The sequence below is a fragment of the Rutilus rutilus genome, assembly GCF_951802725.1.
Source record: "Rutilus rutilus genome assembly, chromosome: 3".
Classification (NCBI taxonomy): domain Eukaryota; kingdom Metazoa; phylum Chordata; class Actinopteri; order Cypriniformes; family Leuciscidae; genus Rutilus; species Rutilus rutilus.
The window spans coordinates 4,027,258-4,041,810 of NC_140211.1; the positions used below are offsets into that span (position 1 = coordinate 4,027,258).

Sequence of the window (14,553 nt, forward strand, 5' to 3'; positions counted from 1 at the left end):
GAATATCTCTCAAGATCTCATCAGAGGAGGATTAAACAACTCCACTAACAGCATTACCAGCTTCACTTATTACTAACCAGACTGACTTTATTTCTGTCACACTTCTACAGAAGTTCTAATTGAGGATTAAGAGAGGTTTAGATGTTGATGTTTTATTGAAAATAATAGTTGGTTTGATTCCTCCATTATGGTGATTAGTGTTTGCTACAATTAGGCAGTTTGACTCTATAACATCAGTATTTGTCTGGCTGCTGTATCTGTTTATGATGAGAACAGCAAGACAAAATGTGATCAAATAATGTTGGCTTTTTTACAGTTGACTATACAGTTGTACTCACAAAGCAGCCTTATTTGCTGATCTCAGGAGAATTAATGATTATAGTAACACTGAATCTCAACAATGGTGACATGCTTCATGCCACAATGCATTCTGGGAGAATATAAAACTCACCCATGGCTCACAGAATGCATTGTGCCATTAAGCATGTCATCATTGTTGAGACTCATACACTGATTATTGATGTCTGTGTGTGAAAAAAGCTTGCAGGACTTCAAATGTGTAAATTGTGTTTTAAAACGTATTCAGATCTTCTGATTAAACTGTGCTGGACTCTTGCTGTAGAATAAAACAAAACTAATAACATATCACCCATATAAAACTCTTAAATTAAGATACTATGATGATTATGTTCTCGTCATCAATCAGCTGACAGCAACTTAACACATTTTCTCTTGCTGTTCTTGCCATAACAAACACAGTTACAGCAACCAAAGTTTATTTCAGTTTTTTCTTCAACCCCTGCTGACACTAACCAGATTCTTATATTTTTATTTGATTTTTTTGCTCCACAGACAAATAACATGCAGCGTCATGTATTACATGCTGTCAGTATATGGCAGGAACCCCCCCTCCCATCTCAGAGAGATACTCAGAGGAACTGAGGGAGTTGATCAGACAAATGCTCAGCTGTGACCGTAAAGACAGACCTTCAGCTGATGAGATTCTAGCAAAACCATTCCTGAAAGAAGCAGTAAAGAGAAATAAGACAGTTCCAGAAGCACTTGAGCAAAGGTTGATGAAGTCCATCAATGCCTTTATTAAGGCCTACGACAAGCACAATAAAGACTTTGAGGGTTTAGTTAGTGAGTGGGGGAAAATAACAGATTCGATGGAGTCTGCACATTATAATGCCACAGCGGGGGGTCTGGCAGGTTCAGTGATCGGTGCAGCTGGAGGAATCACTGCATTGGTTGGTTTAATTTTGGCACCGTTCACTCTTGGAGCGTCTCTGATTGTAACTAGTGTTGGTGTTGGAGTCGGAGTTGCAGGTGGTGTAACAGGTGCTGCCTCCAGCATTACTGATACAGTACAACAAAAATCATCCAGAGAGAGCCTTGAACAAATTCAGCAGAAGTATGAATCTGTAAGCGAACCCATTTTCACACCACTGAATACACTGAGAAAGGTACTGAGAAAAATTACAAAGTTCAGGGATTTTTTCAGCAACTCGGCTGTTGACAATGTACGAATGGCATGCAATGTAGACAAAAGAAACGTTTTGTGTGGCGCAGATCTCATGAATTTAGGTCTGTTGGCAAACATTGGTAGAATTGTTGCTCAGACTGCAAGAGTTGGACGAGTGGCAGCAGAAGCAGTCGCAGGTGTGTTGGGTGGACTAATAGTCATAGCTGACGTCGCCTTCATAGTGATGGATTCTGTAGACATTCACCAGATGAGACAGGGAAAAGTAGATGATCCAGAGAAGGTCAAATCCAATGCCCTCAAATCCATCGCTCACATGAGGAAAACACACAATGAGCTTTGCGATGTCCAGAAGGAAATAGAAAAAACAAGAGAGGAATTTAAAAAACATAAATTGGCAAGAGACAGAGAAATAGACAATGATTTAAATAGTTTAAAGATATAGATATGATTCCAGTTAGAGGCGCATGCGACATCTTGCTGATTTATCCATGAGCATGAGTGAAGCATGATTTTTTTTTTTTTTTTTTTTTTTTTTTTAATCTAAATAGTTAATATGTTGCTCATGATCAACCAGAATTCAAGAGTGTAGCCTGAGTTTTACGCAAAGTTTTATATATATATATACAAAAGTTAGTTCTAGTTTTTGATTCTGATTGGCTGAAAGCCTTTTCCAGCCATGCGATATTCTACCAGTATCAGCACTGGAACCATTTCACCGTTAATATCACTCAGCTTGCAGCATTTCTCACAGCGAGTGTCATGGCGGAACAGCAAACTTCCATAATTTTACAAATAATACCGTTTTGCCTCGGTGCTAGGTTTTGCCTCGGTGCTGTAAGCTCCGTCTTAGCCTCGTATTTCTTTGTTTTGAACCATCATTTACTACAATTTGTAGTTGTTTATACTAAATACAGCTTACCCAACATCTCAGATTGACATCGCTAGCATCCGTTACTACTAACACAACACGCTAATTCGCTACTGCTAGCCTGTTAACGCGCCACCCGTGCGCTCAGCTGTTTTATTTATTTATTTTTTCTCTCGCGCGCTCGCGCCTTTGAGTTCATAAAAGCTCAGGTAAGTAATAATCAGTCAACAAACACGGTGAGTAATGTCTTGTCCTGTTATTGTCACCTGCACTTCATGCCACATGTTTAGCATAGACTTCTCTGTTGGCAATGTAGGATTTATGTGATAAATGTAAGGAGACAGTTAGGCTGACAGAGAAGATTTCAGAATTAGAGACACGCATCCAAACTTTAATTGAGGATAGTAAGAGTGCTAGAGCTTTAGATACTATTTTGGATGCGCCTAGCATAGTGAACTCTTTACATGATTCGGTTCCAGCTGAAGTAGTGCCTGAGCAGCCGGGCAAATGGGTGACAGTGAGGGATCGCTCTAGTCGCGGATCAAAAAACCACTCTTCCGTTCCGATTACCACAACAAATCGATTTGCCCCGCTCAGTGAAACACCCACTGAGAATTCTGTTGATTGTGCCCTAGTAATTGGTGATTCGATCACACGGAACGTGAAAATAGAGACACCAGCGAACATAGTCACATGTTTGCCGGGAGCCAGAGCGCCTGACATCAAAGCAAATTTAAAAGTGCTGGCTAATGCTAATCGTAAATTCTCTAAGATCATTATTCATGTCGGCACTAATGATGTTCGACTCCGCCAGTCGGAGATCACCAAAATTAATATTAAAGAGGTGTGTGAACTTGCAAGTACGATGTCAGGCACTGTAATTTGCTCTGGCCCCCTTCCTGTTCGCAGGAGTGATGAGATAGTTAGTAGATTGTGTTCACTGAATCGCTGGCTGTCTGAGTGGTGTCCGTGTAATAATATAGAATTCATAGACAATTGGAAAAGTTTTTGGGGCAAACCTGACCTGTTGAAAAGAGATGGTATTCATCCCTCCTGGGATGGTGCTGCTCTTCTATCTAGTAATATGGCTCATAGTCTTAGAGCTCAAACATGACAAATTGGGCACCAGGTCAGGAAGCAGACAGACTGGCTAAACCAACCGTCTGCTAGCGGCCTCGCGTCACCCAGGTCAGATAAATCCCATCACATAGAGCCTCTTTCACCTAGCTATCATCATATAGAGACTGTGTCTGTTCCCCGATTTTGGAAATCCAAAAAATGTTTAAACCTATCTAAGGTTAAAAATTTAATTGATGTTCAACAAATAAAAAACAGCTATAATACAGATGAGCAAATGATAAAGCTTGGGTTGCTGAATATTCGATCGCTTACTTCAAAAGCACTCATTGTTAATGATATGATTTCAGATAATAACCTAGATGTGCTGTGTTTGACAGAAACCTGGCTAAAACCAAGCGATTACATTACTTTAAATGAGTCCACCCCGCAAGATTACTGTTATAAACATGAACCCCGTCTGAAACGCAAAGGGGGTGGTGTTGCTGTAATTTATAGTAATATTTTCAAAACCACTAAGAAATCAAGTTTCGAATATAATTCTTTTGAAGTGTTAGTGCTTAATGTAAAAATATATAGTAAAAATGATAAATCACGTTTGAGATTTGTGCTGGCTACTGTATACAGGCCACCAGGGCACCATACAGACTTTATCAAAGAATTTGCGGACTTTCTATCAGAGTTAGTATTGGCTGCAGATAAAGTACTAATTGTTGGTGATTTTAATATACACATCGATAATGAAAAAGATGCATTGGGTTTGGCATTTAAAGACATTGTAAACTCAATTGGAGTTAGACAACACGTGTCAGGACCTACTCATCGTCGTAATCATACTCTAGATCTAATAATATCACATGGAATAGATGTTGATGCCGTTGAAATTCTGCAGCAGAGCGATGACATCTCAGATCATTATCTAGTCTCGTGTAAATTACATTTAGCCAAGGCTGCAAAGCCGACTCCGTGTTACAAATATGTTAGACCTATCACTTCTGCTACTAAAGATTGCTTTATTAATAATCTTCCTGATCAGTTTCATCATTTTAGCATCCCGGATAGCTTAGAAAAACTTGATATTGCAACAGAAACTTTTAACTCTCTCTTTTCCAGCACTTTAGACACAGTTGCTCCTTTGCGCTTAAAGAAGATTAAAAAAAATAATAATCCAACGCCGTGGTACAACGAGCACACTCGGGCCCTTAAGAGAGCAGCCAGAAAAATGGAGCGCAACTGGAAGAAAACAAAATTAGAGGTATTTCGCATTTCATGGAAAGAGAGCTCGATTGCTTACAGAGAGGCTTTAAAAGCTGCTAGATCTGCTTATTTTTCAAACCTATTAGAAGAAAATAAACATAATCCTAGGTATTTATTTGAAACAGTGGCTAAACTAACGAAAAAGAAAGCTTCAAACACAGAAGGTTCCAAGCAGCACAGCAGTAATGATTTTATGAACTTCTTCACTTATAAGATTGATAATATCAGGGATAAAATTATAACTATGCAACCGTCTACTACAGTATCGCATCAGGCAGTGCATTGTAGTCTCCCTGAGGAAAAATTTGATTCATTCGTTGCTATAGGAGAGGAAGAATTTACTAAAATCGTTAAATCATCTAAATCTACAACATGTATGTTAGACCCTATACCGACTAAGCTACTGAAAGAGATGCTTCCAGAGGTCATAGATCCTCTTCTTAATATCATTAATTCCTCTTTGTCTCTAGGATACGTACCAAAAAACTTTAAGCTGGCTATGATTAAACCGCTTGTTAAAAAAATGCAACTTGATCCTTCAGAATTAGTCAATTACAGGCCGATCTCGAATCTACCCTTTCTGTCAAAGATACTAGAAAAGGCAGTATCTTCACAACTATGTTCCTTTCTAGAAAGAAATGATATCTGCGAGGATTTTCAGTCCGGATTTAGACCATACCATAGTACTGAGACTGCTCTCGTTAGAGTAACAAATGATTTGCTCTTATCATCCGATCATGGTTGTGTCTCTCTATTAGTGTTACTCGATCTTAGTGCTGCGTTTGACACCATTGACCACGACATTCTTTTAAATAGACTAGAAAACTATGTTGGCATTAGTGGAATTGCACTAGCATGGTTTAAATCATACTTATCTGACCGTTATCAGTTTGTAGCAGTAAATGAAGAGATGTCTTATCAATCACAAGTTCAGTATGGCGTACCACAGGGCTCAGTACTAGGACCGCTGCTGTTCACTCTGTACATGCTGCCATTAGGAGATATCATTAGGAAACATGGAATTAGCTTCCACTGTTATGCCGACGATACTCAGCTCTATATTTCTTCAAAACCTAACGAAACTTACCAATTCACTAAATTAACAGAATGCATAGCTGATATAAAAAACTGGATGACTCGTAATTTCCTACTTCTAAATTCTGAAAAAACAGAGATTCTAATTATTGGACAAAAAACTTCCTCACGTAATAACCTAGAATACTGTCTAACACTTGATGGCTGCTCTGTTAAGTCTTCGTCGTCGGTTAGGAACCTGGGTGTGCTCTTTGATACCAATCTTTCATTTGAAAGTCACGTGTCTAGTATCTGTAAAACCGCATTTTTCCATCTTAAAAATATATCTAAATTACGTCATATGCTCTCATTGACAAATGCGGAACAATTAGTCCATGCGTTCATGACCTCAAGGCTAGATTATTGTAATGCTCTACTGGGTGGTTGCCCTGCACGCTTAATAAACAAACTGCAGCTGGTCCAAAACGCAGCAGCTCGAGTTCTTACCAGAACCAGGAAGTATGACCATATTAGCCCGGTTCTGTCAAAACTGCACTGGCTCCCTATTAAACATCGCATCAATTTTAAAATATTGCTGATTACTTACAAAGCACTAAATGGTTTAGCTCCGCGGTACTTGAGCGAGCTCTTAACGCATTATACTCCTTCACGTCTATTGCGATCTCAAAATTCCGGCCAGTTGATAATACCTAGAATATCTAAATCGACTGCTGGCGGTAGATCCTTTTCCTATTTAGCACCAAAACTTTGGAACAGCCTTCCTACCATTGTCCGGGAAGCAGACACACTCTGTCAGTTCAAATCTAGATTAAAGACACATCTCTTTGACATAGCGTTCACATAATACATTATAGACTTCTATAATTCAATATTAGGCTGCATAGATTAGGTCAGCTGGAACCGGGAACACTTCCCATAAATCCTGATGTACTTGTTACATCATGAGAAGAATGGCATCTACGCTAATTTTAGTGTCTTTGTTTATCCCAAGGTTTTCCCGCAGCCTGCCGGATCCAGGCCGTTTCCAGATCTGATGAAGGACCTTCGCCTGGACCCGATGTCAATGCAGTGCTGAAGGGCCAACTAGTCTCTCCCTATGGAGGATCCCTTTCCCACTCTACAGATAACGCGTCGTCGGGAAAACTCAATTTGCGTATCTACCCCGAATTGATAAAATAAAATAAAATTCTGAATCAAAACTATAAGGAAACACCAGTAATTTGTTTAGGCTTGGTTTGTAGGGAATTCCAAACCTGCACACATATATTCAAACGCACATAACTATAGAACCCGTTCTTAATGCGCATCTGAACGCCATCAGCGTTTCTCACAGGTTCGCTAAAGTCTGTGTAGAGAGAATGGTGTCGTCTTGGCGGCCCTAATTTAAAAACAAATGATCGTTGCGACGGAAGCGAATCAATCAAAACTAACTTTAGCTGGAAAATAACTTTATTAAAGAACCGCTATAAAGCCAAAACAATCTTACGTTAAATTATACATTTATCTCTGTAAAGCTGCTTTGAGACAATCTACATTGTTAAAAGCGCTATATAAATGAAGATGACTTGACTTGACTTGTGTCACGTAATGTAGTTTTAAGAGTTTTTAGGCGAGAATGTAGTTATTTAGACCTCAAATATACAACTTATATATAAACATAGCATATATTTTACAATTTGTTTAGACGTTTTCAGAGATATGAGCTCCTGACTGTCAGCGGTTGTTCAGTGCTCATGTAGCCGCAAGAACAGCTTAATCTCCGCCACTCCTTCAGGAATTTACCGTTGGCTGTTCAGATAGTGTTGAAAAATTAGGTATTTTACGTATATCAAGCAGACAATCTTTGGACTTATTAATCTATTACTTGTTCCAGAGCAAATCGATTTGGCTAAGGGCAAAGTTAAGTTTCATAACTTTATATTTTTATTTAGCTAAAATTCTTTACTGTTTGCTTGTTTATTTCTTATTGTTTAAATTTCATCTTTATCTTTTTTCAATAAATAATTTGAATAACATGCCATATTTGATATTGAGAAAGGGTCCATTAGTGATTGTGATTTAGACTTCAGTGAGAGTTAGCTACATTATTACACCATTAGATGGCTGCAAAGACTTTTATGTTGAAAGGGACTGAAACAAGGTTGTAAACAATAAGACAAATGTGTGCAAAAATGCATTGACTGTTATATAAAGTAGCGGTGCGATATGGCTCTATATCAGCATGGGTGTGATTGCCTGCGGATCTCAACCGATATATATACAGTATATATAGTGTTTAGCTTTTATGGATTGCTATTAGTTATCTATTATTATTATTAGTTAATTAAATATAAGTATTTAACCATGTGTGTTTTATATTAGTTTTTAGTGATTTGTGGGTAAAAAAAAAAAAAAAAAAAGTATCTAAACAATTCCAAGGGAAATCTCAAGTACACATATTACGATAATATTCTTCTTCAGATTAATGTCTTATTAATACACTTACTACTCAATATAATCATTTCAGAAAGACTCGACTGTATTCTTAATTGTTGTTGTTGTTGTTATGACGCTGATTATGTTTTACAAATCATTTGTCACATATTAATTGCTATATTTCACTGCCTATGACCTTAAATGTAAAATAGAGGTTTAATAAATAATTAGAATAGTATATATATATATATATATATAAAAAAAGTTTTTATGTGTAATGTATATTCTGGTTTGTTTTTCACTCTGTTTGCTCTTGTTCATATATTAGTTCCCTTGGTAACTTATTCACTCTCTAGTTTGTTGCTATGGTTAATCATTGATAATCAGATTCTGAATGTGTTCTTCTAGTTCCCTTTGTTTGTTCCTTGTATTAATATCAAGTCAAGGTAATCGGTTCTCGTTAATGTCAATGTTAAGTCTGGATAAGTGTTGTCTCCTTTTGTATTCCTGTGTTTTGAGTGATTTTGGATTATTAAATAAATCTTATTTGAGTGTAACTCCTTTGTCGTGCTTTTTGACTAGTAATCCCTGCTTCCGCTGGCCAACCATATTTCTGGAGATAAATACATGTTAACATATGTTAACATAGGATATATAGAAAATTGTAGCATTGGTGCATGTTGATTCAGAGTTTGCATCATCTGAAGTCTTCACAGGAGTTGGCGCCATCTCTTCAGAAGTGTTGGGCATCTGAAGTCTTCATAAGAGGCTGGATCCAAACTGGAGCTGACATACTGTCTAGTTACCTCAGGATGGGCATCCCGAGATAAAACAGAGAAGCAAATAGAAAAATATAGCTGTGAGCAGCGATGACTACTGCCACCCCGGTGCCTATAGTTTACCCTACCACCGTCTTGGGCCCGTCATCGCATATATATATATACACACACTGCTCAAAAAAATTAAAGAAACACTTTGAAAACACATCAGATCTCAATGGGGAAAAATATCATGCTGGATATCTATATGCTACATGCTCCTACTGAGACGACGGATGGTGTCCTGGGGTATTTCCTCCCAGATCTGGACCAGCGCATCACTGAGCTCCTGGACAGTCTGAGGTGCAACCAGGTGATGTCAGATGGACCAAAACACAATGTCCCAGAGGTGTTCTACTGGATGTAGGTCAGGTGAGCGTGGTGGCCCTTCAATGGTATCATTCCTTCATCCTCCAGGAACTGCCATCCCGATACCTAATGGCAGTCAGGGTGCCATTGTCTAGCCTGCAGAGGTCTATGCGTCCCTCCATGGATATGCCTCCCCAGACCATCACTGACCCACCACCAAACCGGTCATGCTGAACGATGTTACAGGCAGCATAACATTCTCCACGGCTTCTCCAGACCCTTTCCTGTCTGTCACGTGCTCAGGGTGAACCTGCTCTCATTTGTGAAAACCACAGGGCACCAGTGGCGGACCTGCCAATTCTGGTGTTCAATGGGAAATGCCAATCGAGCTCCCTGGTGCTGGGCAGTGAGCACAGGGCCCAGTAGAGGACGTCGGGCCCTCAGACCACCCTCATGAAGTCTGTTTCTGATTGTTTGGTCAGAGACATTCACACCAGTGGCCTGCTGGAGGTCATTTTGTAGGGCTCTGACAGTGCTCATCATGTTCCTCCTCGCACAAAGGAGCAGATACCGGTCCTGCTTATGGGTTAAGGACCTTCTACGGCCCTGTCCAGCTCTCCTAGAGTAGCTGTTTGTCTTCCTGGAATCTCCTCCATGCTCTTGAGACTGTGCTGGGAGACACAGCAAACCTTCTGGCAATGGCACGTATTGATGAGCCATCCTGAAGGAGCTGGACTGCCTGCGCAACCTCTGTAGGGTCCAGGTATCGCCTCATGCTACCAGTAGTGACACTGACCCTAGCCAAATGCAAAACTGGTGAAAAACAGTCCGAAAAGATGAGTAGGGAAAAAATGTCAGTGGCCTCCTCCTGTAAAACCATTCCTGTTTTGGGGGTTGTCTCACTGTTGCCCATCTAGTGCACCTGCTGTTAATGTCATTAACACTAAAGCAGCTGAAACTGATTACCAACCCCCTCTGTTACTTAACTGACCAGATCAATATCCCAGGAGTTTAACTGACTTAATGCTATTCTCTGATTAAAAAGTGTTCCCTTTATTTTTTTGAGCAGTGTATATACTAATATGTGTATATATACAGTACTGTGCAAAAGTCTTAGGCATCTTAATACCCCCCCCCCCCCCCCCCCCCCCACACACACACACACACACACACACACAAAAAAAAACAAAAAAAAAAACATTTAAGCCAGTTATTTATATCTTTTGCTGTAGTGCAGGACGATTCAACCTCTACTGACAGTTTTTAATGTTTTATCAGACAATACCTACTCAAGAATTTGCTTTCGGGATTCGGGACAACGGCTTAGATTCCGTCTGGTCACCCTAAGTTACACTATAGGGTTAGGGTTAGGATCTCGGTAAACGTGTAATTTCTTTCAATATAGAAATACCTCATTGATAACTGACAGTATTACTGACGTCATAACGACAGCAAAACATAGTTTGCGATATGGAGCGCTTTTTATTCTGACCTAAACGTTAGTCCAACCACAGTTGTCCTTCTGGCGCCATGGAAACGTCAAAGCCTCGTCACACTTGTCCATATATGGTATTTACAGGCTCTTCCGACTTTTGATGTATGCAAGTCCAGGATATTTATTTATTTTGTTGTTGTTGTTATTTTTCACTGAAAGAAATACAACAACGCTTAATTTCCCTGATCATGTATGTATAAGTTCTGCAATAAATAATTAAAAAAACAGGCTCTTCCGACTGAAGATAGGATGTAACCCTACATGGATATAATTACAAAAAGTAGCCTACTAGTTATTCTAGCATGCAGTATTTTGTTTTAAACAGATGTAAGTTAATCTCTTAATCAAATAAAATGCGTCTGTAACATTTAAAGATGATTGCACACACTTTGTACTAATTTCCCAAAATGTATTGATATGCCAAACTATTTAAAGACTTTAATTTTTCTTTTCTTTAATAAAAAACAAACAAACCAGGAGCCACCAGAAAATACATTATTTTCTTCCCTTTGAAGAACACATTGTGCAGTTCTACCAGAAAGACTCGGGAGGCAAAATAACGTAACAAGTATGCATTTTTTAACAGCCCAGCAAGCAAGTATTGAGATATAAAGTTCTTTGGCATTGGCCCCATGCGTAGCTCGCAATCCTCTGCATTTCCTGCCTGAAGACGAAGGCAGGGGCGCAGCCGACCCCCTGTGAGGTATGGGGAGGGACCATCCTGGTGGTGGTGGGGAGGATGAAGGGGAATGTAGGCGTCAGCATCTGTGAACTCAGACATGTGTAAGTACAGATTTTTTTTACTACAAGTTTTAGAACACGATTGGATAATGAAAAATGCAAAAGTTTTTTTTTTTTTTTTTTTAAACACAATTAAGAAAATAAACACAAAAAGAGACTGGGTATTGTGCAAAAAACTTAATGAACAAAAGCAAGAAAAAAAGAAAAAAAACCCCCTCAAAAATAAACTTCCAAGTGAGAGTACAGGTGACTAGGCTGTCATGCTGAAAGCTGGTTGGGATCTGGGGACTTAGGCATAACATGTAGGAATTCACTGGCAGGCTCCCATGTGTCATCCCAGGTTTTGCCACTGTAAAATATCATAAGTGCACAACATTTCATTAGAACACAGAGGAAAAAAATAATAATAATCACTGTTGGGTTAAATTTAGAGAGTTTCTTGAAATGTATTGATGCTTGTTAAAGTAGCATTAACTCTGGTTAAGCCCAGTGGTGGAATGTAACTGAGTACATGTACTCAATTTACTTAATAACAAATTTGAGGTACTTGGACTTAATTGGTGTATTTTCATTTAGCACTTTTTTTATACAACATTGCATCTCACAGGAAAATATGGTACTTTTTCCTAAACTACAATTGTCTGGCAGCTCTAGTTACACAATTTTCCATTCAGTTTCTGTACATTGAAAGCCATGTATTTCCAAATTTACTGATTTCCAAATGTTTCTGATGAACTGAGGGATTAAGTTGTCATTAGTGGGATGAGGAAAATGTTATGTCATCTACAACAGTTTAGAACACAGATCTTATGTTTGATGTTCTTATGTTCCTTTGAAAATAACATTTCCAGCACATACAACAGGATTCTCCATCTTAGAAAAACTAACTTTTGACACATAAGAGTTTCAGATGCTGAAAAATTACCTTATGTGTGCATGAATCACTGCTACTTTTGTAATGCATTACCGAGTGGATGTCCTGCAGGCTCAATAAATAAGCTAGTTCAGAGCTAGAGCAACAGAAAACATGATCACATCAGGACCATTTTATTGTCCATAAATTGTCTGTCTGTCAGCTAATTTTAGAATTCTATTAATTACTCAGAAAGCACTGAATGGTGCAGCTCCTCATTACCTATAATCCATTGTGTTAATCACAAAATTCCAGGATATTACAAATAGAATATTCTAAATGAAGACAAGGAGGTAGATCATTCTCCCATTTGTCTTTAAAATTATGGAATAGTCTTCCGAGCATTCCAAATTAGGACACACTCTCTCAGTCCAGACTAAAGACAATCCAGAGATATTTGTCTTTAATTCAAATTTCAATTCAATTCAAATTTATTTGTATAGCGCTTTTCACAATACATATTGTTTCAAAGCAGCTTTAGTCTGGACTGAGAGAGTGTGTCTGAATTTGGAATGCACGGAAGACTATTCCATCATTTTTCATCATCGGAATGCATGTCCTAAAGATTACAAGGGCCTACCTGATGGATCTAGCTCTTCCAAATGCCTCTACCACATCGCTATTTGCTTCTGAGTACTGACAATCGACCTCACTCCAGTTTCTCTAAAGACTACCTCAGAGGATGATTTACTGACGGGATCAACTACAGGACCAGGGAGTTTTCTCTTGCCACAGACAACACTGACATGAACATCCATGCTGCTTGCAAGAAACCAGTTGAACTTTGCCTACATTGTACTAGTCATGGAATGGACTAATTTCCATTGCAATGGAATTAAATAATTAATAAAACATAACTTACCACACAGTGCAAGGCAACCAGTGGACTCTCAATTCGGCTTTCCCCTACACACACAAACACAAGTAATAAGTATTCTAACTGTTTAAGCAATCAATGAATAGGGCATAACATATTGTTGTATTATCCTTGAAAGGTCAGAATCAGTCATTGAGATAAGAAAGCAGCCTAACAGAACATATTTTACCTTATTTATCCGTTCCCCAGTTATACGATCAAAAAGGAACACCTTCTGCCTACTACATTTTCGGCAACCTGAAAAAATGAAAAAACAAGGAAAGCTTATTAAACCATGAATGCCATGCTTTGTAGCTGAATCAGTCCATATTTATAATTTCACATGTGAGGCGATATGCAGTCCTTTCCATTCATGTCAAAGTGAATTTGTCCCTGAATTTATGTCAATCAAGCAAAAAGTACAGGATTGGTTTTCCCAAAGTCCTCTTAGCTTAAGTCAGGGATTGACATTAACCACCGCCCTTGGACATTGGCCACAGCTAAATAACTAGATACTGTGAACTGGCTACCAATGATTCGGTAAGCCGATGAATCTAATTTACATTAAGTCAACTGTGACTGGGAGCAAATTTATTAACAGTGTAGAGCAGTGGTTCTCAACTCCAGTCCTCGGGACCCGCTGCTCTGCACATTTTGTATGTCTCCCTTATTTAACACACCTGAATCAGATCATCAGCTCGTTAAGAGAGACTCCATGAACTGAACTGAACTGAGTGTGTCAGATAAGAGAGACATACAAAATGTGCAGAGCAACAGGTCCCGAGGACTGGAGTTGAGAACCACTGGTGTAGAGTAAGTATGTACTATGCAAAAAGTTACCTTTTCTTCTGTTCTTCACACGTGGCCCCTCCGGACTCAAAGACGTGGGAATGGAAGAGGCAGATGGATGAGAGACAGAGGCAGAATAGTGTGAAGAGGTAGAGGTGTTTGTCCTTTTCATTTGTCGCAAAGACAGTGGAGGTGGCGAAGAAACTGAAGGAAGAATAGTTGTAAAAGTAGAAGAGGAAGTAGGAAAGAGAGAGGTTGGAGAGAGTTGGGAAGACAGAGGAACAAGGTCAAGAACAAATACTGTCTCAGACTCCTTGAGAGTCACGGTTTGACTCTCCTCCGCGGTTTGACTCTCCTCAGCGGTTTGACTCTCCGCCGCCGCGGTTTGACTCTCCTCCGCGGTTTGACTCTCCTCCGCGGTTTGACTCTCCTCAGCGGTTTGACTCTCCGCCGCCGCGGTTTGACTCTCCTCCGCGGTTTGACTCTCCTCCGCG

At 39.2% G+C, this 14,553-nt stretch overlaps 1 protein-coding gene across 1 annotated transcript; it reads left to right on the forward strand.

Moving 5' to 3' along the window:
- Positions 1-893: 893 nt before the first annotated feature.
- On the forward strand, positions 894-1,990 carry LOC311288452 (uncharacterized protein; the record flags this gene model as incomplete). The annotated part of the gene is made up of 1 exon (XM_084405871.1): positions 894-1,990. One exon carries the CDS (start codon positions 894-896, stop codon positions 1,926-1,928), a length of 1,035 nt encoding a protein of 344 aa, XP_084261997.1. The 3' UTR covers positions 1,929-1,990.
- Positions 1,991-14,553: the final 12,563 nt, after the last annotated feature.